The sequence below is a fragment of the Jaculus jaculus genome, chromosome 2 (genome assembly GCF_020740685.1).
Source record: "Jaculus jaculus isolate mJacJac1 chromosome 2, mJacJac1.mat.Y.cur, whole genome shotgun sequence".
In the NCBI taxonomy this organism is placed as follows: Eukaryota; Metazoa; Chordata; class Mammalia; order Rodentia; family Dipodidae; genus Jaculus; species Jaculus jaculus.
Genome location: NC_059103.1, coordinates 77,537,213 through 77,565,144, shown reverse-complemented (window position 1 = coordinate 77,565,144; position 27,932 = coordinate 77,537,213). Strand labels below are relative to the sequence as shown.

The window sequence follows — 27,932 nt, the reverse complement described above, 5'->3', positions numbered from 1 at the left end:
TCATGATTTGCAGAGACATTTATCGTACTAATAACTGGGGGCTAACTCCACAATGCAAGACCCAATTTCATTAACAAGGAGGGTCTAATGGGAGGGGGTAGATCACAGATGAGCCTAAATAATGGTACCAAACTGCCTGTATTTACTGAAAAGAAAACTAATAAATTAAATTTAAAAAAAAAGAAGTATCCAGTGAAATCTGTAAACATAACTATGCTTCTCTGAACTTTATGATGTTGCAGATTGACTGATCATGAAATTCTTGCATGTCTTTCACACAGCAGTTTGTGAAACAATGTTAGGGAAGACATTAGAGAGAGCAGTTAATATTTCCAAATACAGTATTAGGTATTGCTTTAGATAAAACTAAATTAAAGGACCTGGTGTATGTCTGATGTGGTATGTGAACACATGTTTTTGCAGATGCATGTGTCTTCACATACGCACACATATAAAGAGCAGAAAAAAAAAAATGCTGGGTTCCTCCTCGATCACTCCTTTTCTTAATTTCCTTGAAGAAGGGTGTCTCAGTGCACCGAGATCTGAGTATCCCAAGCCCTAGTCATTTTATAAAAAGAAGACTTTTATACTAAATATTAGTCTCTATTTCCTTTCAGAAGCTTAAAGAACATTCATCGTGTGAATGAAATGAAGCTCTTTAAGGAGGCCTTGAAACCTGGAGTGAATGCCAGTGCTGTTAGGTCATTCCTTTTCCCACAAACTGGACCCATTAATCATGTCACTTAGTCTGCTTAGATTTCTACCTATAAAAAAAAGTTAAAGCATGGAAATGGGTTAAGAAGTGAGAAAATTATTTATTTTTCTTCAGTTCTGTATATGTAACTTTACATTGGCCAAAAAAGCCAGCCCTTTAAGGGTACTCCATCATAGTTTAGATTGGGAATTACATTTCAGCAAACATTCTACTAATAAAACACAGTTATCCTCATAACCAACAATGGACATAATGTCATTCTCTTCAGAGCTGGAATGTATATGTCGCATGAAATTTATTTTTGAAGATAGCTGAATATATATATATATATATATATATATATGTATGTATGTATGTATGTATATTTATATATATGAATATACCTGATATATAAGCATATTCATCATATATAATTAAGTGTGATCATGCTTTTAATATTATTATTTTGAAAACAACATTCTATACTTATCAAATTTTAACTATTATACAATCATATTTTATCTTCTTCCCTGATTTCCTTCCTGACTGCCTCCTATCTTCTTTTTTTAATTGTCCTATCTCCTGACCTCCTTCCTTTCTTCCTTTCTTTGTGTATGTGTTATGAGACAGAGTTCAACTATGAAGCCCAGGCACCTTTTGATTACTGGGACCAACACCCAGCCAGAAGCAACTTATGGAAGGAAAGGGTTTATTCTAGGCCAACTCATGCCTGGGACTTTTCATTATGGCAGAAGAAAGTGTCTCACTTCCATAACTTCATAGTAGAGGGGGAAAAAAAACACACACACAATAGCCAGCAAGTACCAACAGCCAGAGCCCAAACTGGTTCTCTGCAAACTTTAGGGTTTGACTCAAGATCCACACCCAGTGACACACCTTTTCAAGTTCTGTCTGGAGACTTAAGCAGGAAGTTGAATCTTAATGAAAAAGTCCTGAGCTGCAGAGATGGCTTAGTAGTAAGGCCCTTGCAAGCAAAGCCAAAGGACCCAGGTTTGATTCTCCAATACCAATGTAAGCCAGATGCACAAGGTTGCACATGCATCTGGAGTATATTTTCAGTGGCAGGAGGCCCTGGAGTACCCATTCTCTCTCTCTCTATCTCTCTCTGCCTTCTCTCTCTCTCTGTCAAAATAATTAAATAAATATTTTTCTTTAAAAAATGTCCTGAGGACAATGGAGATATTGGGGCTTGCTTACAAGGCGTGATGACCAGGGTTCGATTCCCCAGTAACTATCTAAAGCCATATGCACAAAGTGATGTATTCATCTGGAGTTCATTTGCAGTGGGAAGAAGCCTTGGATTGCCCATACTCTGTCAAATAAATAAATAAATAAAATTTAAGTAAGTAAGTAAGTAAGTACTGAGGCTGTAGGACATGAATTCAAGCAACCACAGAAGATTAATGAAAATATATATCACATATTGGACAGAGAGTAAATGCTGGAATTTTACTGTGATATATTATTTTAGAGTCAATTTTAAAATCTGCATGTAAATTATAAGGTTATCAGTAACACAGTTTCATATCTTATATATAATCTTACATATTCTTAAGCCCTATATAAGGGAAACTATTCCAATTACTAAAGAGATTTGCTGAGTTTAAAATTATATGACTCTAATTCTTATATTTTAAGATTTAATTTATATGAGAAGTCTGTACAATCAGGGGGAAAGTACACCCAGAATAAAGAAAATTATTTGGTATCTAAGTCTCATTTCGAGGATAACATCATTGAAATTCCTCTGTACTATATGAGGTATTGTTACAGGAAGTTAAATATACATAAACTACTATCATACAAGGCTCTGGTAACTTCATTTCTAAAAGAAAGACAAGGATACTTAGTTAATATGTTTGTGATAACTATAAAATAATTACAAAATTTACATATTCTTGGTTCCCTGTTTTGTTTCAAACATTATACTAGAAGGTAAATTAACTCCCACATGAAAAAGAAGCAAATAAAACAAGGTTAAAGGCATTGGTTACATTGCCTCTGAATAGTACAACTAGATGTAATAGAAAGTAAAATTAGGTTGGAAAATTTTTGATAATAAGAAATGAAGATGTGCATATTATATTTTCTGTAGTTTTGCAGTATGCATAATATAATATAATAAAAAATTCTTTTTTAAAGTGAATATTGAAATTATTAACTATATCAAACATCCATTGCCATGAAAACCATCATCTGCTTTCTACCTTATTTTTCCATTATACCTCAAAATCTGATCACTTTTCCCACTAAATTTAACCTGTTCTCCAGGTCGGACATGAAACTTTCTGGGTACACCAGTTGATTCAGTATTCTTATGTCAAGCAGACAATCAAAGTCAATGACACTCAAATGTCAGGCTAGTTTTTATCTTAGAGAAACCATATATTTCTAATGAATTTTCTGGAAAGTCTGCCTGTCTCTCTTGCTAGGGAATCTACTCACCATTTGGGGAACCTACTAAGAAATGGGAACTGCAGATAAACAGGAAAAACAGATGCACACAGAATGAGTCCTGACACAATGTCTGGAACCAAATCCTAATACACCTGAAATTTCTACCCTGATAATGTTTGATATCAAGAGCTAATAACCACTAATACCCTAGCTTTTATCAGATGTCAGCTTGCTTTAAGTATTCTCTTAATCACAATCAGGAATTCTGGATTCATACTTGTATAGTTTTTTGTACTTTCCTGTACACTCATACATATTGTTTAATTTTCAGAATATCATTGAGAGATTTGCAGAACATATGTAACTTTCACTTGGTGCATGACTTCATAAAATTAAAAAATTGAAATTACATGTTAGAAAGTATATGAAAATCCTTAGCATCACAATTGAAAATAAACTTTAGAAAAAAATGATACATTTAGGCCTTCTAGGTTAGCTTAAAGAATAAGAAAAATACATTTTACAGATTGATCCAGCCATTGATAGCTCACTGCATGTGAGGCATAAGGGGAGAACACTAAGCTTTTAAGAAAGAAAATGAAAATATAAATATGAATTTAAAATTTAGAAAAATCTTATCACCAGCTTAAAGTATTAGATGAGCATACAAAATAACCTTCAGGGGTGGAATGTTTATCTGAATTTATCAATAAGTTTGAGAACTGAAGCCATGGTAAAGGCAGCAGAACAAGTCTCATATGGATCATTAAATTTGCTATCATTCTATAGGTCACCTCAAATAACCCTCAAAGTAAAGGTACACTTAACCCCAAATGACAGATGGGAAAAAGAAAGCACAGTTTAAATAAATGCCTACAAGTCACACTGCTTAACCAAGACTTCTAAGACCCACACATGTAAAAATGAATGAAATCTATATGAAGTTATATTGCTGACAACAAACATTTGGAAAAGAATTTAGATTCTAAGATAATAAAATAATCTCACACTGATGACAAGAGAAACCATGGTAAATGATATCTACTATCTCTCTCTCTAACACAGAGGGGGAGGAGAGCGAGCACACACAACAATGTTTTTATGAACCATATAGACCTGTGAATATCTCTTTACAAGTTTCCATCCAACTCCCAGAAAAAACAATCTAAAGGAATTTAAGATTCAAGTTATAACTACACAGGTAATATGTAAAATCACAAACTTGAAGAGAATACATTTCAGCTGCCTGGTGTAATTTGCATGGGAAACATTAGATGTAATTTTCTTAGACAAAAAGTGGCTATTGGAACCTAAAACTTATACTATATTAAGAGGAGTTAAATGTTTTTCACTTTTAGACTATATTATAACTGAATTATAATCATTACTTTTTGGATTGGTTAGCATTTGTTTCCTCTATAATGAGAATATTAATGAATTTCATGAACTATCTCCATGAAATCAAATATATGTATTGCTCCATTTAATTCAATATTATTGAATATAATGCTGAAGGATTAGATAATTTATTTCACCTCGAATGTCAAAGATGAGTTTCAAAATTCTGCTTTAGGAGTCTATTATCCAGCAAAAATATGACTAACATGTAAACAAACATAAAACAATGTCAGCAAGTGAGAGAGTGGTAGGTGAGTCAAGGTTTCTTTTCCCTTGTGGCTGTGACTAGCCATCAGTCGAGCACACAGTGGCCATTCTCCCTAAAGCAAACATGGTGCTATTTCCCTTGGGAACCCATCAGTGAGTTTTTCCGCTCATTTATTTAATGCTTTGCTGCAAGTAATTGTACTTTAATATTGTATGTTCATGTATATCTGTTACTGTTTGGTCATTATAACAATAAAGACTTTCATTTATGTAAAATGAAATATCAACTTATATGAGTTTACACTGTTGAAAAGACAAAAATATGTACACTATATATTTTTTTGTCTTTTTAAATATTCTATTGAACATATACATGTGCTGAGAAATAAACACATATACCATAAGTTTATAGATTGTAAACCTTTCAGAGAAAAAAGACACACATGGCAACCAATAGAACGATCAAGAAATACAGCACAGGTGGCAGCTGCAGCTCCTCCACGCTCTGTACCAGCGATGCTTTAGAAACACAGATGATAATCTAAGGAAAGCATTTTAAAATAGTACTTGTATTACTTTTAAAATTCTAAACCACCTTTAGGCTAGAAAGTTTTACTAACGGATTCTGTTTCAGACTATCAAAGTTACAGCAATGACTAAATATCTTGGGGGCAGCGTGTCCACAGTTCAGTGCTGCCCATCATGGTCACCCAACTTTATACTCCTCTACAGTAACTTCAGTGCCATACTGCTCAAGCAGGCAGTTATTTGTTGAAATAATATGAATCAATTTCAAAAAATATGCAAAATTAATTTGTCTCATCCATATACACATCATCATGTCTATGCATAACATTCTGATAATTTTTCCAAGAGGATATTGCAAAGCTAAACAAGTTAAATGACAACTTACTGTTTGGAAGGCTCAGGAAATTTTGGATCTTCTCTTTTCTTCATTTCTAATGCTGATTCCACTGGAGCAAGAACTACAGCAGCACAGGAAACCACAGAGTTGTGTGAATCCTCTCGGCAAACTATATTTTAAAAAAATCACTCGTAAATATCAAACCCATTGATTGTCCATTATTACTTTCCTTTTCAATTTTTTATTAAAATAAAGGAGATAATTCAACTAGGATATTAATTATCATTAAATTATACACAATTTTCATTTTTCACTTCTACCTACTAGTTCTAATACCTTGGACAATTTTTTTCTTATTATTTATTTACATATATATGCATGTATGTACATGATTGTTTATATGTACATGGTGAGGGCATATGGAGGGCTGAGATCAACCTCAGGGTGTTTCTCCTCCTCCTATCACACAGTCTTCTGTAGTATAACATCTCTTTTGCCACCATTGCTTATGACTTCTGGATTCCACTGGCTTGCCTCACATTTCCATAGATGTATTGAAATTATAAACAAATGCACTGCTTTCTTTCAGGCTTTGTGTGGATGCTAAGGAAAATAGAATTCAGGTAGTCACACTTACAAGCAAGCATGTTTAACCACAGATCCTTCTCCATAGCCGATTGTTCTTGTATATTAGCCAAACAGTGGGAAAGTTCAACCATTTTTTTACAAATTTCAATGTGTCATTTTTTTCTCACTGGTGAGTAGACGTCCATCCTGTAGATATACCACGTCTTGGTTAACCATTCATCCAATGACAGGCACCTGGGTTGATTCAAGTATTTACCTATGATGAATTGAGCAGCTATAAACATGATTGAGCAAATATATCTGAATTAAGATGTGGAGCTTTTAGGGTAAATGCCCAGTAAGTGAATAACAAGGTCTGTTGGGATCTCTATATTCATCATTTTCAGGAGCCTCCAAATTGATTTCCACAGTGGTTGTACCAGCTTATATTCCCACCAATAATGAATGAGGGTTCCTGTTTCTCACAGCCTCACCAACATTTGTTTTCATTTGATTTTTTAAATGTTTGCTATCCTTACTGGGGAAAGGTGGAATCTCATAGTTGTTTTAATTTGCATTTCTTTAATGGTTAGGGATGTTGAGCATTTTCTTAGGTGTGTGTGTGCCTTTTGTAATTCTTCCTCTAAGAACTCCCTATTTGTTTCTCTGCCCCACTTATGGAGTGGGTTCTTTGATTTTTTTACTGTTTAGTTTTTTTTATTATTATTATTTCTTTGTAGATTCTAGATATTAGGCTTCTGTCTACAGTACAGCTGGCAAATATTTTCTCCCATTTAGTGGGTAATCTATTGGTGCTACTTATGCTATGTTTCTCTGTACAAAAGCTTTTTAGCTTCATGAAATCCCATTGGTTGTGTGCTTCTTCAATTTTGTGGGCTTCTGGGGTTTTGTTCAAGAAGTATTTTCCCAGTCCTATATAATGAAGAGTAGTTCCTATTTTTTCTTCCCGTAGTTGAAAAGTTTCAGGTCTTATATTGAGGTTTTTAATCCATTTGGACATGATTTATATGTATAGCCAAATGAGTAGTTCTAATAACATTTTTTTGACAGATGGTCATCCAATTTGCCCAACACCATTTATTGAAGATACTGTCTTTTCTCCAGTCTACATTGTTGGAAACTTTGTCAAAGATCAAACAGCTTTGGTTGTTAGCCCTAAAATCTGGGTCTTCATTTCAGTTCCATTGGTCTGTTTCTGTTTTTATTCCACCACCATGCTGTTTTTTGTCACTATGGCATTGTAATATAGTTTTCCAAGAGGTATGGTGATACCACATGAGGTGTTTCGTTTTCTGGGGATATGTTTGGATATTGAAGGCCTTCTGCCATTCCATATGAATTCTGAGATCATTTTTCCAATCTCAGTGAAGAATGATGCCGGTATTTTTTTGTTGTTCATATTTTATTTATTTATTTGAGAGCAACAGACATAGAGAGAAAGACAGATAGAGGGAGAGAGAGAGAATGGGCGTGCCAGGGCTTCCAGCCACTGCAAACAAACTCCAGACACGTGCGCCCCCTTGTGAATCTGGCTAACATGGGACCTGGGGAACCGAGCCTTGAACCAGGGTCCTGAGGCTTCAAAGGCAAGCGCTTAACCGCTAAGCCATCTCTCCAGCCCTGATGCCGGTATTTTTACTGGTGTTGTGATAAATCTGTATATTGCTTTTGAGAGAATTGCCGTCGTCACAATATTAATTCTACTTATCCAGGAAGATGGGAGTTCCTCTTCTATTTCTTTCTTAAGTGTTTTTATGTTTTCATTATATAGTTCTCTCAGATCATTTTTAGTGTTATTCCAAGGTATTTAATTTTTTTGTTGTTGCTATTGAAAATGGGACAGTCTCACTGATTTCTTTCTCTGTGCATATAGAAAAGCTACTGATTTCTGTATCCTGCCACTTTGCTGAAGAAATTTATCACCTTTACAAGTTTTGGGAGGGAGACTTACAGGTCACAAATATAGGAGCATGTCATCTGCAAACAGTGATAACTTGACTTCTTCCTTTCCAATTTGAATCTCTTTTGTTTCTTTCTCCTGTATTAATGCTTGGGCTGGTACTTCTAGCATTGTGTTGAAGAGCAGTGAGAGTGGGCACACTTGTCTTCTTAACAATATCAGTGAGAACTCCTTGAGTTTTTCCCCATTAAGAACTATTTGGGGGCTGGAGAGATGGCTTAGCGGTTAAGCGCTTGCCTGTGAAGCCTAAGGACCCCGGTTCGAGGCTCGGTTCCCCAGGTCCCACGTTAGCCAGATGCACAAGGGGGCGCACGCGTCTGGAGTTTGTTTGCAGAGGCTGGAAGCCCTGGCGCGCCCATTCTCTCTCTCCCCTCTATCTGTCTTTCTCTCTGTGTCTGTTGCTCTCAAATAAATAAATAAAAATTTTAAAAAAAGAACTATTTGGGCTTTAGGAACATTATATATAGCCTTTATTGTGTTAAGATATAAACACTCCATGCCTATTCTTTCCAGTGCTTTGATCATGAAGTGTTGTATTTTGTCAAAGACCTTATCTGCATCAATTGAGATGATCATGTGGTTCTTACAGTTCAAGTTATTTATGTGATGTATTATGCTGACTGATTTCCATATGCTAAACCATCCCTGCATCACTGAGATGAAGCCTACTTGATCAAGGTGGATAATGCTTTTGATATGTTCTTGAATTCAGTTTGCAAGGATTTTGTTCAGGATCTTTGCATCTAAGTTCATCAGGGATATAGGCCTATATTTTTTTTCCTTGTTGCATTTCTATATGATTTTGGTATTAGGGTGATGCTAGCTTCATAAAAGAGCCAGGGAGGATTCCCTGATCTCTGATTATGTGGAAAAGTGAGACAAATTGGTTTCAGTTCTTCTATGAAGGTGTCATAGAATTCAGCTGGGAAGCAATCAGGTCCTAGGCTTTTCTTTATGGGAAGGTTTCCAATCTCCATGGATCTGATATGTTTGTTTAGGAGATTAAAATGCTCTGAGTTTAGTTTGGGTAGGTGATACATGTCTAGGGATTCATCCATTTCTTCAAGATTACTTAATTTTGTGGAGAAGAAGTTTTGGAAGTATGCCCTGAGAATTCATACAATTTCATTGATGTCTATAGTGACCACTCCTTTTTCATTTCTGATTTTGTTAATTTAAGACTTTTCTTTTTGCTGCTTGATCACTTTGGCCAGGGGTTCATCAATCTGATTTATATTTTTGAAGAAACAGCTCTTCATTTCATTGATTTTTTAAAATTGCATCCCTATTTTCCAGTTCAGTAATTTCTGCTCCAATCTTGATTATTTCTTTCCATCTTTAGCTGTTTAGGTGGGAAACTTCTTGTTTTTCGAGCACCTTTAGGTGGACATTCAGGTTATATATTTGTGATCTGTCTTTGTAATGAAGGCATTTAAGGCTATGAATTTTCCCCTTATGATGCCTTCACTGAGTCTTGTTAGTTTTGATAGGTGGTGTTTTAATTATTGTTTAATTCTAGGAAGTTTACAATTTCTTTTTGGATTTCTTCCATGGCCCATTCATTGTTTGACAGTGCTTTTTTTTTTTTTTTTTTTTTTTTTTTGTCTCTAGGAGTTGATAGAGTTCTTGATGTGTCTGCTGTTGTTAATTTCTAGATTTAAAGCATTATGATCTGACATGATGTACGAAGTTACTTCAATTTTCCTGATTTTATGAAGGCATGCTTTATGGTCTATTACATGGTCAATTTTGGTGAAGGTTCAATGGGCTGCTGAGAAGAATGTGTATTTTTCACAGTTGGGGTGGAATGTTCTGTAGATATCCATTAGGTCTAGTTGACCTATGACGTTGTTGAGCTCTATTATTTCCCTGTTGATTTTCTTCTTCAATAACCTGTCTATGTAGATACTGGCATATTGAAGTCTGCTATGATGGTTGTGGTGGTTTCATTCAGGTGTCCCCATAAATGTAGATGTTTTGAATGCTAGGTTCCCAGCTGATGGAAATTAACATCTCCTAGTGCAAGTATATTGTTGGGGACAGACTTATGGCATTATAGCCAGTTTCCTCTTGCCAATGTTTGGCACACTCTCCTGTTCTGTTGTTCACCTTATGTGGACCAGGAGGTGATGTCCACCCTCCGCTCATGTCATTGTTTCCCCCTTACATCATGGAGTTTCCCCCTTGAGACTTTAACCAAAAATAAACCTCTTTTTTTCCACACAAGCTGCTCTTGGTTGGGTGATTTCTACCAGCAATGCAAACCTGACTGCAAGAATGGTGTTAGTGTTTATTTCTGTTTTATTGTCAAGTACATTTTGTTTTATAAACTGTGGTTCCCATGTGTTTGGGGCATATGTATATTTACAATTGTGATGTGCACATGTGGGATCTTTCCCTTGATGAGTAAGAAGTGGCCACCTTTGTCGTGTTTGATTACTTTTGGTTTGAAGTCTATTTTAGCAGATATTAAGATAGTTATACCCACATCTTTTAATTGCCATATGCTTGAAATATCATTTTCCAACCTTTCACCCTGAGGAAGTGCCTATCTTTAATGGTGAAGTGGATTTCTTGAAGACATCAGATAGAAAGGTCCAGGTTTCTTTTATTTTTTTTTTAATTTTTAATTTTTATTTATTTATTTGAGAGCAACAGACAGAGAGAGAAAGAGGCAGAGAGAGATCAAGAGAGAGCAGAGTCATCACACCAGGGCTTTTAGCCACTGCAAACAAACTCCAGATGCGTGCACCCCCTTGTGCATCTGGCTAACGGGGTCCTGGGGAATCGAGCCTCGAACCGGGATCCTTAGGCTTCACAAGCAAGCACTTAACTGCTAAGCCATCTCTCCAGCTCAAGGTCCAGTTTTTTGACCCATCCTGATAGCTTATGTCTTTTGATTGGTGAATTAAGACCATTAATATTTAAGGTTATTACTGTGAGGTATGAATTAAGCCTTGCCAGGATGAGGTGTTTCATGGGGTTGGATGCTTACTTTTGTTATGTATTGTTTTAAGCTTGATTTTGGGGGGTGGGGGTTTTACTGTGATCTTCTTCTTGTTGCCTCCTGAGATTGGCTATTTGATTGTTCTGTGTGGGGTATTCCCTCAAGTACTGTCTACAGGTTTGGCTTTGTGTTCATATAATTACAGAATTGACTTTTTCATGGAAAGTTTTTCTTTCACCATCTATTATGAGGGATACTTTTGCTTGGTAAAGTGGCTTGGGTTGGAAGGATAGGTTTCCACTGAGAAATATAATGTTATTCTAATGTAATTGCCTTTGTATGTTTTGAATTGCTTCTCCCTTACTGCTTTTAATATTCTTTGTTTTCATTGTTAAGAGTTTTGACTATAAGGTGCCTTGGAAATTTTCTTCTTTCATCCTGCCTGTTTGGTGTTCTGTGGGATTCTTGTATGTGGATAGACCTCTCTATTGCAAGATTCAGCATTTTTCTTCAATAATTTTGCTAAGAATGCTTTTTATGCATTTAGTCTGGATTTCCTCTCCATGTATACCCATGATCTGGATGTTTGGTCATTATACAGTGTCCCATAGTTCCCTCGTACTCTGTTCACTTGATTTTTTGAACTTAGCAAAGTTTTTGGCCACCTGACCAATTTCTTATGTTTTATTATCAAGGTCAGAGGTTCTGTCTTCCACAAGAATAACTCTGTTGGTGAGTAGTTATAGAGAGGTTTTCATAAATTCTATGTGATTTTTGTTATCTGTTATATTGTTTTGTATAATGACCATCTCTTTTTTGAGGTATGATTTCAATTTTAATTCTGATTTTCTTAATGCTTCTTGTAGTTCTTTTTTGCATTTGATCAAGCTTTCATTAAGCTTAATCAGGTGGTTGTTGAAGTCTTCCAGTTTCAGTTTTCTAACTTTTGTAGGCTTTTTTTTGTGTTGTTGTCTACCCATTTTAGGAAGACTTTATTTTATGGATGAAGAGGCAAGTTTGTGTCCTTTGGCCTGGTTACCCTCTGACTCAGGTGAACAAGGATGTTGGTAATTAGTGTCCAGTCAAGATACCAGAGCAAAAGGCCTGATTCCACAGCTCATACAGGGACAAAGCCTCCCAGAGCAAGGACCAAGGGACTGAAAAGAGTAAGGGAACAGGGACCTGGCCTACTCTGTGCTGAGCCCTCCATGACATACACCAGCACAGGCCACCTAGACTGAGGAGATGGGAGAAGCACAGAAATTGGCCCAGCCGACTCACTCCTACCTGCCCACACACTGACTGAGCAACGAACTCATACCCAGAAGGAGGTGGGAGAAGCCCAGATATGGGTCCAGCCTACTCAGTCCAGACAACAACACCATGAATTCTTAGAATAGCATCACTTGCTTGTTTTCTAGGCCCATTTGCTTGAAACACCATTTTCCAACCTTTCACCCAGACAGTGTCCATCCTTTGTAGAAAGGTGAGTCTCTTGGAGGCAATGAATTGAAGGATCCTCTTTTTTAACCCAGTCTGCAAACCTATGTCTTTTGGTTGGGGCATTGTGGCCGTGAATATTAGGAGTTATTATTGAAAGGTATGTATTTATTTTTTTCATTTGTCCTGTTTTGTAGTTCTTGTGGTTTTACCTTTGCTTTCTTGTAGTAACTACTATTTGAGTATGGTTTGTTTATTCCAGGTTCCTTATATGTGTGTTTTTCTTTCTCTTCAGCATGGAGGATCCTTTCAACTATTTTGTGTAGGCTGGTTTACTCTTCAAATATTCCTTTATCCTGCTTTTGTTGTGCAATGTCCTTATCTCTCTATTGGAATGGATAGCTTTGCAGGATAAAATAAACTTGGGTGACAGTTGTTATCTTTCAGAACTTGGAATACATTGTTCCAAGCCCTTCTGGCTTTTAAAGTTTGTGTTCAGTAACCTGCTTTGATCCTCATGGATTGCCCTTGTAAATTGATTTTTCTGTCTAACTGCTTTAAATATATTTTCTTTGGTTTGTATCTTTGGTAGTTTAGTTATAATATGGTGAGGAGAGGTTCTTTCCAGGTTTTGTCTGTTTGGTGTTCTACAGGCTTCCTGTATCTGCATTGGCATCTCTTTCCCTATTTGGGGGGAAGTTTTCTTCTATGATTTTGTTATAAACACCTACTATGACTTTGGAGTAAAATTCTTCCCCTTCTACTATACCCTGAATTATTATGTTTGATCTTTTCATAGTTTCCTGATTTTCTTGAAATCCCTATTCATAACTTCCTATTAACTTGTCTTTCTCTATGTTGGATTGTATTAGATCTGCCACCTGGTCTTCTAGTTTAGATATTCTGTCCTCTCATTCATCCATTCTACTGGTTAGATTTTCGACAGAGCTTTTTTTTTGTTTTGTTTTTTAATTTCATTGACTGGGTTCTTTATTGTTGGTAATTCTGGTGTTTTTGTTTATTATTTTTCTTTCTTATTTATGTCTTGTATCAACCTATTTATTTTATTAAATTGGATTCCTATGTCTTTTTTTCATTTCTTCTTTGACTTCTTTGACCATATTTATAATCATTCTTTTAAAATATTTCTCAGGAAATTTCCTCTAAATAAATCTTACTAGAGGTCATTTCTGATACATTAATAGTTTTTGGTGGATTTACATTGTCATGATTTTTGTGTTTCTCATGTTATAATGTACATATTTTTGCATCTTGCATTACCAAAATAATATAAAGATTTAATGAAATTCCAATAAAAATTCCAGCATCATTTTTCTCAGGGCTGAAAAATAATCTCAAAATTAATAAGGAATGACAGCAGGCCTTAGATATCCAAACAAATCCTCAGCAGAAGAAAGACCTTTGGAGGTATGACCATAACCAATTTAAAGGTATATTACAAAGCTATAGTAACAAATACAGCATGGGGCTGGCATAAAAACAGAAATATAGACCAATGGAACAGAACTGAAGAACCCTGTCTTAGGCCAAGTGAGTACAGCTGTTTGACTTTTGAAAAAGAATCCAATAACATAGACTGGAGAAAAAAAAACAACATCTTCAACAAATGGGGTTGGACAAACTGGATAACCACATGTAGAAAAATGAAAATAGACTCACTAATCTTACCATACTCAGAAATCAAATCCAAGTGGATTCAAGACCTCAGTATAAGACCTAAACTCTCCAACTACTGGAACAAAACCTAGCAGGAAGTCTCTGCAATATAGAAGTTGGGAAGGACTTCCTCAACAATAGCCTAATAGCCCTGAAAATTAAATAATCTCTCAACCAATGGGATATCACAAAACTAAAAAGCATTGTCTCAGACAAACTTACCATAAGCAGAGTCAATAGATTACCCACAGAATAGGAGAAAATTTTCAATAGCTATATTACTGACAGAAGCCTAACATTTAGAATCTACCAAACAAAAAAAAAAACAAACCTTAAAAAACTAAACAACAAAAGATCAAACAAGACATTCCAAAAATGGGGTAGAGAATAGGGAGTTCTCAGAGGAAGAAATACAAATGGCTAAGACACATTTGAGAAAATGTTCAATATCCCTAACCACCAGGGAAATGCAAATTAAAGTAACAACATCCAATAAGGATGGAAGTCTTAAAAAAACATCAAGCAACAACAAATGTTGGTGAGGACGTGGGAAAAAGAGGAACCTTCATTCACTATTGGTGGAAATGCAAACTTGTACAACCACTATAGAAATCAATATGAAGATTCCTGGAAAAGATGAATATAGACTAACAACAGATCAAGTTATTACTTTACTACTCTAAATGCTTCATGCTTCAATACAGAGATATTTTCTCAACCATGGTTATAGCTGCTGAGTTCATAATAGGTAAGAACTAGAATCTACCCAGGTGTCAATCATTGGACAAATAGATAATAAAGTTGTGTCACAAATACACAAAGGAATCCTACTTGGCCATAAGAAAAAAAAAAATGATACAATGAAATGTGTAGAAAAATGGACAGACTTAACACAGATCATACTCAGTGAACACACACAATTACAGACAGACAAACACCATGTTTTCACTCATCTGCAGTTTCAACCTGGATCACCTTGAGTTACTGGCATACTGGATAGGCCACTTTCAGCCTGGTAAAAAATGAACTGGTACTTTAAGTAACCTTTCTCTTAGAGGTAGATTAAATACATAACTCTCAACAGGAGTATAGGGGGAGTGCCCAAAAAGGAGGGCCATGGAGAGGGTGGGATACACCTAACCTTAAATCATTGTTGGCTCTGACCTATAACTTATAGTACCATAAACTGGTATGCTGCATAGTCTCAATTACATGTAGTTCCTAACCTGGATCAGTTTGAGTTGCTGAAATATCTGATAGGAAATTCAAGTCCCAGACAATAGGGATGGAAGGGTTTGTGGTGAGAGAGGAAGGGGAGGGGGGAAATAAACACAAAACTAAACCTAAAATGTACTTGTGCCACAGAAACCTTTCTCCTTGAAGTTAGACTAAAAGATATAACCTTCAACATGAGTGCAAGGGGAGTACCTGAAAAGAAGGACCCTTGAGAGGGTGGGATTAAGCCTCACCTTAAAAAAAGAAATGGCTGTAAATTGTAACTTGCAGTACCAGGTGCTACTCACATTGAGCTGTTGAGCGGAGAGAACTCTGAGGTCACCAAAACAAGACAGGCTTCTGTCAAAGTACTTGATTTCCAACCTGAGGTAAAAGGTAAGACCCTATTGCTGAAAACACTATATACTTCCAATACAGAACACAGCCATAGCTGGCTGGAATCTACAAGAGAACCAGTCTCCAGGAAACCCATCTAGTGCTGAAAATCACTACTGGGAGAAAGTAACCACGAATGGCGTGAGCAAGCAGGGGTCTAAGTTATTCAGAAGCAACCACCCTGACAAGAAATACACACAAGCACAATGGTTGCACACAGCCTTGTTGGGTAAGCAATGGATTTTGATTGGCTAAGAGATCTGCTCAGTGGAAAAGAACCCTTATCTCCAACTCCAACCAAATCTGAAACCTATGGAGACAAAGATTATACTCTCTAATGTCAAGGTCCCACTACTCTTTGGCTAAAAGAGAGGCTACAACCATCAAACTATATCCCTAAATCAGTACTGCTTATCCAATCTAACCCATGCTGACTTCACTCTCTGTTAGAGAATCTGATTTTATTTTATTTTTTTTCTTTTTCAGTAGGTTATGAGACCTGAGGAGATAAAGTACCCATCACATGTAAATCAAGGCCCAGGCAAAAACCACAGAGGAATTGGGGAGAAGAGCAAAAGTGCTGCAAAATGGTAAGCCTGAGGATCAGCACCAGGGTGAAGGAGACAGATACTGAGGATACTTAACATTTACCATAGCAGAAGACCAGAGGTTCCAAAGAGGCCATTACTGAAGTATACTTAAAACACAGCCACAAAGGCTCAGGGAATTTTGTGGAAGAGGGGACAGAAAGATTGTAAGAGCACATGTTGGGAGGTCACATGTAGAGACATTGCTACCCCCTAATAACTGGTTGCTGCTTCCACAAGGCATAAACAACAAACTCTAGAAATACTCTAGAAACCCCACTGAGGAGAGGCCCCTGCAGAATGGGGGCATGGAGAAGGGAAAAGATGGTACCAACACATGATGGATCCATACTAAGTATATTCTTAATTTTTTTTAAAAAAAGCATTACATGGCAGACACGGTTTTATATGCATATTTATTTGCATTTATGCTCACCAAAATATTTTTTATCGTTGAGAAAAAAATTATAGCATCAGTACTATTAGTATTTCCAGCATCTATTACATCAGAAAAAAAAAACTGGAATTCAATCACTTTGAATCGAGTCTCAGTGCTATTAGCACACACTCATGTTGCTCCTCATTGAAACAACTCACGTGTTCTGAGAAAATAGAAGGCAAATCATAGTTTATCCTTTCCAGTTGTTTCTGTTCAATGTTATCTGCATATCTAAATTTATTATAATAACAAAATTATACAAATATTAAGCAATTTTTATCAAAATATCATAAGAAATTCATATGACTCATTTTACCAGTGATTGGGTTCTGTAGGTACAGACAGTTGGGAAACTGGAAAGAGGTACATTTGAAGTACTTTAATGGACGAAACTCAAGTGTTTCACTGTTTATCAAGTTAAAAATCAACCAGTTATAGTGAAACTTTTCACTAAGCAACAGGTTGCAGATGTTTAAATGACAGTGCAACTTATAGATGACCTAATGTTCTGAGGTAAACTCATGGTATACATGTGACTATCTTTTACATCAAACACATATCACAAGTTGTGGCCCTCTCACAACTTCATTCAATTGGTCACATACTTACAAGCAATAGTAATTGAAAGCTGTTATTTCATCCTTGGTTGGCACTTGAAGGTGGGAAATAGATTTTTGTCCCCAAAGTTCATAACATTCTGAAAATGATGCAGCTTTGATACTCACTTAGTAAAATTGATAACAAGCCCAGGGCTAAGGGAAATTAGTTCTTGGTCCTTCCCTAGTGTCCCATCTTGACTCTCAAAGTTCTTACTAACTCTAATTGTTTATCTTCTTGTTTGTTTTCCAGAGGATTTGTCTATGGCATAGGAAGACATTTGATTTAGAAAAATGTTACCCACAAACTTATTTATAATTAATGTTACCATACCCACAATGGCTCTATGTATTTGAGGTCAACTGTGGGTAGAAATGACTAAACCATATGATTTTCTTTTCTGGATCAATTGCCTATCACATGTCAAATTCATCAAATGATTTTTGTTGTTGGTGTTGGTGGTGGTGGTGGTGTTGATACAGGGCCACATTGACCCAGGCTGGATTTGATCCCATGTATGTAAAGGATGGGCTTGAAATACTAATAATTCTGAATCTACTTCCTAGTTGCTGGGATCACAGGTATGTGCCACCATGCCAAGCTCATTAACTGATTCCCCAACTGAACAAATAGTCTCTTCCTTATAGGATAAGTTCCTATCCATCTTGTGACTACTAATCATTACCATGATTGTTTTTACAAATTTTCAGTTATCATTTTACTCAAACTTCATTGTCTATATTTCAGTTCATACTTCATCCTGGTTCCTGTTTGAGTTATATGTAATAACATTCAGACTATTTTGGTTCCATCATGCTCAGGTGAACAGTATAAATCCAATTTATGTTTTAAAACATTATTTGGTATGCACACCCCCAAAAAAAGAGCTATAGAAGAACACATACCTGCTATGACACCATGGGAGGAGCTTCTTGTGATATGATTAATGCCAATTCAACAAAATTCATATCATATCTTCAATTTGGTACAAATATTTTCAATTTCCTGAACATATCAGAAAAATGTCCTCTTAAATATTTGTCATATTTTGGGCTTTATATTTGGTACATTTTAATTTAAATTTCTAGGGAAAAATTAGTCTGCTGAAGGTGTCCAAGGAACAATTGACTTATTTTCTAATGTAATAGACTTTTGAATCAAAATTATCTTTTTCTGCATTTGTTTTCTCTTCAACACAACAAGAGAAATATCTTCAACATAGATTGTTGTAATAAATAAATGAATTGATGAATGTTTAGTACCTTGTATATCAGGAAACTATAGGATCTTTAAATGTAGGTGCATAGGATTTCTAGCATGTTTTGCTGTTTTTGAATGGTGTACTGACAATTTGGGTGCTTCTATGAGATACTATTAATGATTAGAATGAAACATGTACTAATTTTAACCTCGGTAGAATGTGGGAATAATCTAGATAAATATAAATTATCAATTGAAAATTATTTAGAGCAGAATTGAGGATTGCTAAAGAAAATAGAAAGTCAACCTGTGTGGAAATGCTACCCTCCCTGATATTCACCACTACTACAAATTCTGGTCTTGTAAACTATATAGTCACAAGAAATAATTTCCAATTAAAAAAAAAGTCTAAGCATGGTATACCAGCATGCAAATCTAGCACTTTGAATGCAGAATCAATAGAATCAGGAATTTAAGTTCATTCTCGCATATATAAAGAATTCAAGAACATGCTGGATTACAAGAGAGCCTATCTGAAATACAAAACAATACAAAAAGGTCCTCTTTATATTTTATACCATTGTTATTTTTCTGCTTGATAAAAACAGCAATGGCCAGGCATGGTGGCGCACGCCTTTAATCCCAGCACTTGGGAGGCAGAGGTAGGAGGATGCCATGAGTTCAAGGCCACCCTGAGACTCTATAGTGAATGCCTGGTCAGCCTGAGCTAGAGTGAGACCCTACCTCAAAAAACCAAAAAACTAAAAATAAAAAAACCAAACCAGCAGACAATAGTGAACTTATGCATTAAATACTAATTTTGGAGGTATATAGGGGTATTTTTCTTGAATTGGCATCTTTCATTCTGTGCATCCACAAGAAGTCTTGACAAAATAATTTCAATATTGAATAAAGCTGGAAATAAAAGTGAGCAAGCACGGGCTGAAGAGATGGCTTCGTGGTTAAGGCGCTTGCCTTTGAAGCCTAAGGACTCATGTACAACTCTCTAGTTCCCACATAAGTCAGACACACAAAGTGAACCAAGTGCACAAGGTCACACATGCACACAAAGGGGCACACACATCTGAAGTTCAATTGCAGTGGCTGGAGGCCCTAGAATGCCAACTCTCTGTCTCTCTCTGTGTGTCTCTGTGTCTCTCTCTCTCATGTGCACACATGCTCTTACTCTCTTGAATAATTAAAAATCAAGTCTTGCTGGGCTTGGCTCAAAAAAAAAGTGAGCAAGTTAAAAAACAAAGCATTGCATAACTGATAGAGAAGATTTATAGATAAGGACACTTTGTCCTATGGGGACACTTGCAGTTTCTATTGTAAAAGGGAATATTCACATGTTATTATAATTTATCATGTACATGCTCAATAGCTTCCTTGTTCTGTATTAACACTCCAGCACAGATTTGCCTAGAGGAGGGCAAGGCTGACACCAGCAGAAACTATCCAGATTCAGCATTTCAAGAAGAATCCAAGCTCAGACATGCAGAAATTGGGGGATGAATACAAGGAATGACTCCCAGATATAAACATCTCAGAAATGTGACTGACCACCTAACAACAGAGGCAAAATGGAGCTCCAGAATAATATTTGTTTCCCCAGTGGTTGTAGGTAAGATAGAACACAACTTCCCTGGAAGCTGCTAGCTGCTGTCTTCTCTGATCACAGGCTCTTTCATGATATGCAATTTAAATATTCATTTCCTATCTCCACTCACTAAAGCCAGATGCAGTAGACATCATGTGCAGTTCCATTACTCCAGTTACATACTGACCACACATTGTGTAATACCAGGCTACATATCTGTTTGACTGTATCATGTGACAAGTTGCACCATATACAGCCTGAGTGATAATGCACTGATCAAAGATATACACAAAGAAAGCATTTTCCGTACTATAAATGGAGTGGTGGAGAGAAAAATGCAGAAAGTGCAACCATGGAAGTCAGACAAAGTAATGAACAACAAGACTGCAGCTGCATATATACATACATACATACATGCATGCATGCATACATACATACATACATACATACATACATAGCATAAATGCCAGGCACTGATGAGGCCCTAGTCTTATTTGTTAAATGAATGGACAATTGAAGAGAAATGAAGTAAAATACCGAAATAAAGAAAAGGAGCTAGAAAAGCACAGTGTGCATAAAGAAATGAGATATGAGAAAATGTTATAATAAATGATTCAATGTTGTCGGGGACTAGACAAGATAAAAAGTTGAAGTGAGTAAGCTAGAGATATGGGTCTTTGCCAATGCTATAAGAGATTCTAAAATATTCATAGTAGATGATACTGAAGTTGATAGGGACTGTGATAAACTGGTAAACTAAGAAACAACACGACCAGCTTTATCGTTTCTACAGATAGTATAAGATGATGCACCCATACAAGAACAAGATCTTGATAACAAAATCACAATGAAAGTAGCAGTGCATTCCAGCATTGCAAGTGACAGTGCAGTGAGCAGAGAAAGAAAATGTAAGTGTCTTATATTCAGGCATGTCAACATGTCTACTCAGGAGCAGTCTATATTTACCTGTTTCATTATTAGGGTAAAACACATTTTTCACCGATCACAAAAACTAAAGCACAGTAAAATATATATGGATTAAAGGAAAAACTGACAACAGGGAGCAAAGATCTTAATTGTAAATCAAGTGAAATCATAAAAATATTTATAACAATAATTTTTAGTAGTATAACCTTGAAAATATTAACAAAGTATAAAACTTACATTGAAATTATTAATATCATAAAATAAAAATTGGTTAGGTTAGAGAAGAATAAGCAGCAAGAAACATGAAAGTAGTTACATGATGATAAATTTCTTTCATACTCAAAGTCTGGCACTTTTATTGTTATATACAAAAGTAACTTTGCTTCTTGTGCCAATGCTGCATAATTATCAGATTCATTATAAAATGTGATCCTTGAAATGGATTGTTTTAACCTATTCGGTCTCATTTTTATTGTATTATCTTCAAATTTTCTTTTTATATCTGTTCCATTATAAAAAGTCTGAATAAAATTCCCACTTTAATATGATAGAGAAACATAGGAGCAGGTATGACTTTTCTGTCTATGGTTACCTATTTTACTGCTTAAGGAACTCAATTATAGGAAAAATTATTCATTAGCTAAACATAATAGCCTTGTAATATACATTTGTAATTAAAAACAAATACAACGTATGCATCACTATGAATGTGGACGGGTTTTCACTAAATCTGCTGCTAAAAAAAAAAAATCGTGACACAAGTGTCGCCAAGATATTTTCACATGATCTTTGATATATGTGCATGGGATTTATAATATATAAATATATATATATATATATGTCTCATAAATATATATGAAATATATATTATATACACACACACACACACACATATAGATATAGGCATAGGCATAAATGAAATGGATTATATAGAATATATAATACACACATATAAATGAAATAGATAGATAGACTATATATAGAGATTATATATGCTATATATACTACATGTGTCTATACAATAACAGATAATATTGAGTATATATACATGTAGGTGTGTATATGTATTCTATATAGTCCATTTCATTTATACCTATGCCTATATCTATATGTGTGTGTGTGTGTATATATATATAGATAGATATATATATATATATAGAGAGAGAGAGAGAGAATTTACCTAACAAAGAGAACAGAGTCTGATAAACATGCTGCTGTTTCCATTTAAGCTTCTCATTCCAAATTTAGCAAGAGCCCTATAGCTATCCTTGAAGCAATTTTGCTAGAGCAAGTAAAATAAGTGTCTGCTCTCTGACACTAAATAATACTTTATGAATTTTCTAAGCATAGGATGATATAATAGCTGTTATTCATTTTGGAGATATATTTTTTTGTCAAATCCTGTATATATATATATATATATAATATAATATATAGTATATATATATAATATAATATTATATATTATATATTATATTATATTATATTATATATTATATTATATTATAATAATATATATATATTATTTTTATTTATTTGAGAGGTACAGAAATAGGCAGGTAGAGAGAGAGAAAGAGAGAGAAAGAGAGAGCAAGCGAGCGAATGGGCACACTAGGGCTTCCAGCCACTGCAAACGAACTCCAGATGCATGCATCCCCTGTGTATCTGGCTTACATGGGTCCTGGGTAGTTGAACCTAGGTCCTTTGCCTTTACAGGCAAGTGCCTTAACTCCTAAGCCCTCTCTCTAGCCTCTAATCCTAAATATTTAAGCAAAGTTTAACCCAAGATTGTTATCTGATATTCTACAACTTAGAATATAGAAAATATTTAAATAGGATAAAAAGTTGCTTGTTACAACAATCTAAAAACACTGCAATACTCAATACTCAATGAACTGAAGAAAAGGGTAGTTGAATCAAACTGCAATTTTACTGTTTTTTTGTTTGTTTTTGTTGTTGTTAGAGTAGTGTGTCAAACTTTAAATTGTTAAAAAAAAACTACTACATCTATATATGTCAATGAATCAGAATAAATATTTTAGAAGCAATACTTTAAAACTTACTAAAATGGGTACCATATAACCATATTTAAATAAAACAGGAATAGAATGTAAACATGTCACCATTAAGTAACTACTCAAGAATATCAGGAATCTGAGTGCCTCACATTTGTTTTACCTCCATCCACCTTGTTAGGTGGTTACTTGCTTTTTTTGTTTTAGTATTGTTTTTCTTTTTTAATATTGATATATCTAAATTTTTGATTACCTTTTCAATCCCCATGGATGTTATAGGGTTTGATTAGGAGAATAATCTGCTCTGAGTTTAGTTTGGGAAGGTGGTATGGGTCTAGGAGTTCATCCATTTCTTCCAGATTACTTAATTTTGTGGAGTAGAAGATTATGAAGTATGCCCTGATAATTCTTGCAATTTCATTGATGTCTGTAGTGTTCTCACCTTTTTCATTTCTAATTTTGTTGATTTTAGACTTCTCTTTTTTAATGCTTGATTACTTTGGCCAGGGGTTTGCCCATCTTACTTAATTTCTTTAAAAAATTAGCTCTACATTTCATTAATTTTTTAAATTGTTTTCTTAGTTTCCAATTCATTAATTTCTGCTATAATATTATTTCTTTCCATCTGGAGAACTTTGGGTTGGAAACTTCTTGTTTTTCCAGCACCTTTAGGTGGACAGGTTATTGATTTGTGTTCTGTCTGTCTTTGTAATGAAGGCATTTAGGGCTATGAGTTTTCCCCTTATGACTGCCTTTACTGTGTCCCCTAAGTTTTGGTAGGTAGGGTTTTCATTACCATTCAAATCTAGGAATTTTACAATTTCTTTTCTGTTTTTTTCCATGACCCATTCATTGTTTAAGTGTGTTGTTTAGTCTCCAGGAGTTGGATGCCTCTTGATGTGTCTCTTGTTAATTTCTAGCTGTAAATCATGACATGGTGCAGGGAGCTACTTCAATTTTCCTGACTTTATGAAGGCTTTATGACCTAATATTTGATCAATTTTGAAGAAGGTTCCATGGGATGCTAACAAGAATGTTTATGTTTATTCTGTAGAGGTGGAAGTGCAAAGTTCCATAGAAATACTTTAGGCCTAGTTGATCTATGATGTTGTTGAGCTCTATTATTTCCCTGTTGATTTTCTGCTTGGATGATCTGTCTATTTATGGTAGTGGAGTATTGAAGTCTTCAACTATGATGTTGGTGTTTCTGTTTTATTGTCAAGTAGATTTTGTTGTTTTAAGGTAGGGTCTCACTCTAGCCCAGGCCAACCTGGAATTCACTATGGAGTCTCAGGGCAGTCTTGAACTCATGGCAATCCTCCTACCTCTGCCGGATTAAAGGTGTGTGCCACCACACCCAGCAAGATTTTGTTTTATAAACTATAGTGCACCCATGTTTGGGGCACATGTACATATGATTGTGATGTGCTCGCGTTAACTTTTTTCATGGAAAGTTTTTCTTTCACCATGTATTATCAGGGATACTTTTGCTGGGTAAAGTAACTTGGGTTGGAAGGCATAGTTTTTCAGACTTTGAAGTGTTCCATTTGAGGCTCTTCTGACTTTCAGGGTTTCCACTGAGAAATCTGGTATTATTCTAATGGGATTCCCTTTGTATGTTGTGAATTATTTCTCTATTGCTGCTTTCAACACTCTATTGTTGTTTCCATTGTTAAGGGTTTTAAGTATGATGTGCCTTAGAGAGTTTCTTCTTTGGTCCTGCCTGTTTGGTATTCTGTGAGATTCTTGTATCTGGATGGACATCTCTTTTTGCAAGATTCAGAATTCTTTGTTCAATAATATTGTTGAGTATATTTTCTATGCCTCCAGTCTGGATTTCCTCTCCTTCTGATAAACCCATGATCCAGATATTTGGTCATTTCACAATGTCCCACCTTTCCCTCGTATTAAGTTCACTTGATTTTTTGAACTTAGCGAAGTTTTTAGCCTCCTGATCAATTTCTTCTGTCCTATCTTACAAGTCAGAGGTTCTGTCATTCTCATGAGTAACTCTGTTGGTGAGTGGTTCTAGATAGGTTTTCATAAATTCTATTGGACTTTTGTTTCCTGTTGTGATGTTTTTATAGTGCCCATCTCTTTTTGGAAGTATGATTTCAACTCAAATTCTGATTTTCTTGATGCTTCTTGTAGTTCATTCTTGCATTTGATCAAGCCTTCATTAAGCTTTACAACCGGTTGTCGAGATCTTCCATCTTTTGAATTACCTTCAATTTATTCATATATGTTTGGAGAGTTCTAACATTTTCTTCCATCAAGTTAAGCCTACTGTAGAATGCTGAATGCTATAGGATATGATCCTGTTTCACAGATAACGGTTTTTGGTTCTTTAACAGTTTGCTTCAAGATTGTGATTTTCTTAAATCAGGGTCACATTGGTTGTTGTATTTTCATTTTAGGAATGAATTTCTGTTGCTTTTTCTATGATTTCACTGGAGGTTTCCATAGTAGGACTAGGAATCCTTGGTGGAGATCTCTCAGTTTTGTGACTTTCATTAGCAGGGAATTCAGCCTCAGGCTGAGGGAGGGGGGAAGAAATGGGTCCTGCCTACTCACTCCAGACCACCAGGCTCACCCTCACACTGACCATGCAGGGAATTCCAAAAACATCTTCAGTTTTATGTTTTCCTTGAAGAGCATTACTGCTTTTTTTCTATTATCCATAAATTTTAAGCTTTTGAAATTGTGCAATAAACAAGCTTGATTTGTTAAAATGTAAAGTGTCTATCTTGGTAAACATAGATAGCAGTGAATGTTTAGAAGTAAGACTTAACAAGTAAATGTTTTGTGTTTAGCACTGTGTTAAGCTTTCCATCTCATCTCATAAAATTGTTTACAGTAGTGTATTATTATTTTTATATCATGAAAAGTTTGGAGATATAAATGTTCATATTATTATTAAGTGGTGAATCCAGCACTTTAAAACAAGTCTCAGTGTTGATAAAGTCCTTATTTTTAATTCTTTTAAATTTATTACTTATAGACAAATTCAATATGTAAACAGCACATGTTAGCACTATCCTTACTCTCATTCATGCCCCCACAAAGGGACCCTCCCTCCTTGGGGATGCTGGTTAAGTTTATCCCCATGGGTTATTTGGTTATCCCATGGGGATTATAGGTTGTGCATTATGCAGTGTATTTGTTTTTAGAATATCTGAGATTGTTAATCCTTTCTCTATAAGTTACTTAGACCACTTCTGATTAAGAAAACTGTAGAAAGAAAACTGTAGCAACTGCCACAAGCTAACACCAAATAATGGCACGTGTTAATTTTCCAGAGTCCTGCTTAGCAGATGTCTGAATGCTCTGCAGGGATCTCTGTTCACACTTGCTGAAATCACTCACAGCAAATTATAGTCCATGAATCACTTTTCTCCATATTTCTTTGTAAACTCTTCAGCATTTTACATACATTTTTAAAGTCCTTAGAATATTCTTCATCTAGGTCAATACGGACAGGGTACTCAGGCTGGGGTTCATTCACCATTGCTATAAAGGACTGGATTTCTTGGTCAGTCTTGGTCACTGGCTTTCAGTTCTCAGCAGTAATTACCAGACCTGCCCCTTTTCATCAATAATTAGATGATAGATCTTTGCTTTAAATGTGATTTTTTGGTGGCTTGAATGGATACTCTGCTGGAAAGTTGATTTCAATTCTGAAGGCCCCCTTATGATATGGGGGGGGGGGGGTTGTCAGGTACAACAAGCCCTTGCCAAGTCAATAAATTAGCTTCATCAACCTGGATGTTATTCAAGTTTTTCATTCCACATTTGTGAATCTCTTCAAGCTCCTTCATTAAGCTTCCAGCTGGCTGCCATCTTGGATCAGGTGCTGCTGAATAACATAATCACCTCAGAAGAATAAACACTCCTAGAAACCAAATCATAGCTATTTAATTTCCAAGGACCATTTTTTTTTCAAATTCCAAGGACCATTTCATTCTTACTAATTGAATAGTTTATTTCTAGTAATACTGTATTCTAAATGCCTATAGCAGTTCTGAGACTGTATTCATGTTAGTACATTACAGGTATTATATTACATTTGTAAACGTGAAGACCACCAGCCTCATGCTGCTGATATGTGTCTTTCAGTGAAAGCAATTTCTGGGAGACTGCTTCAAAACTTCACTGAAACAGAATGTTTGGCATTATTTCTTTTCAAAAAAGAAGCAAAATGGACTCCGGATTTAATTTTCTAAAGGTATACACCTGGTTAAAAAACAAAAATTTAATTTTCCTTTTCTACTCTCTATTCATATCTCATCACACATAAAATTTAAATCCATACTGATGGATGACAAGGATCCCTTAAGAGATGAAATATATGTCCACAAAAATACTTGTGTAATTCACTATTTAGATTACACATGTATACACAGACATGTATATAGCTGCATAAATGTGTGTGTTCAATACAGATAGCTGCATAAGTGTGTGTGTTCCATATAGATTACATTTTTTAATTTCACAAAACAAAAATGGGAACTAATTTATTTTTAGTTCTCAAATTCTGAGTCTTTCACTTTATATTTCCTTAATTTTAAGGTTAACAAATTACTAGATATTCTATGTTTATTACAAATGCATAGCTGTTTCTTGTCATCATGGATGATTGATTCCCAAGACAATATTATATTTAAATTTGGAAGAAAGAATATAAGAGCCAAAGGAAGGGTAGGACTCCTGAAAATACACTCTCCCAGACACAAAATGACCTGGATATCTATGACCTCGCAAT

At 35.3% G+C, this 27,932-nt stretch overlaps 1 protein-coding gene and 1 pseudogene across 9 annotated transcripts in view; both read right to left on the bottom strand.

Moving 5' to 3' along the window:
* Positions 1-27,932, bottom strand: part of Ccser1 (coiled-coil serine rich protein 1) — a 1,182,362-nt gene that overhangs the window by 937,686 nt on the left and 216,744 nt on the right. For all 9 annotated transcript variants that reach the window (XM_045143121.1, XM_045143122.1, XM_045143123.1 and 6 more), the window contains exon 5: positions 5,631-5,751. In XM_045143121.1, coding sequence (XP_044999056.1) covers positions 5,631-5,751 — 121 coding nt within the window. The remainder of the gene's footprint in view (positions 1-5,630; positions 5,752-27,932) is intronic.
* LOC105944558 lies at positions 26,557-26,988 on the bottom strand (annotated as a pseudogene).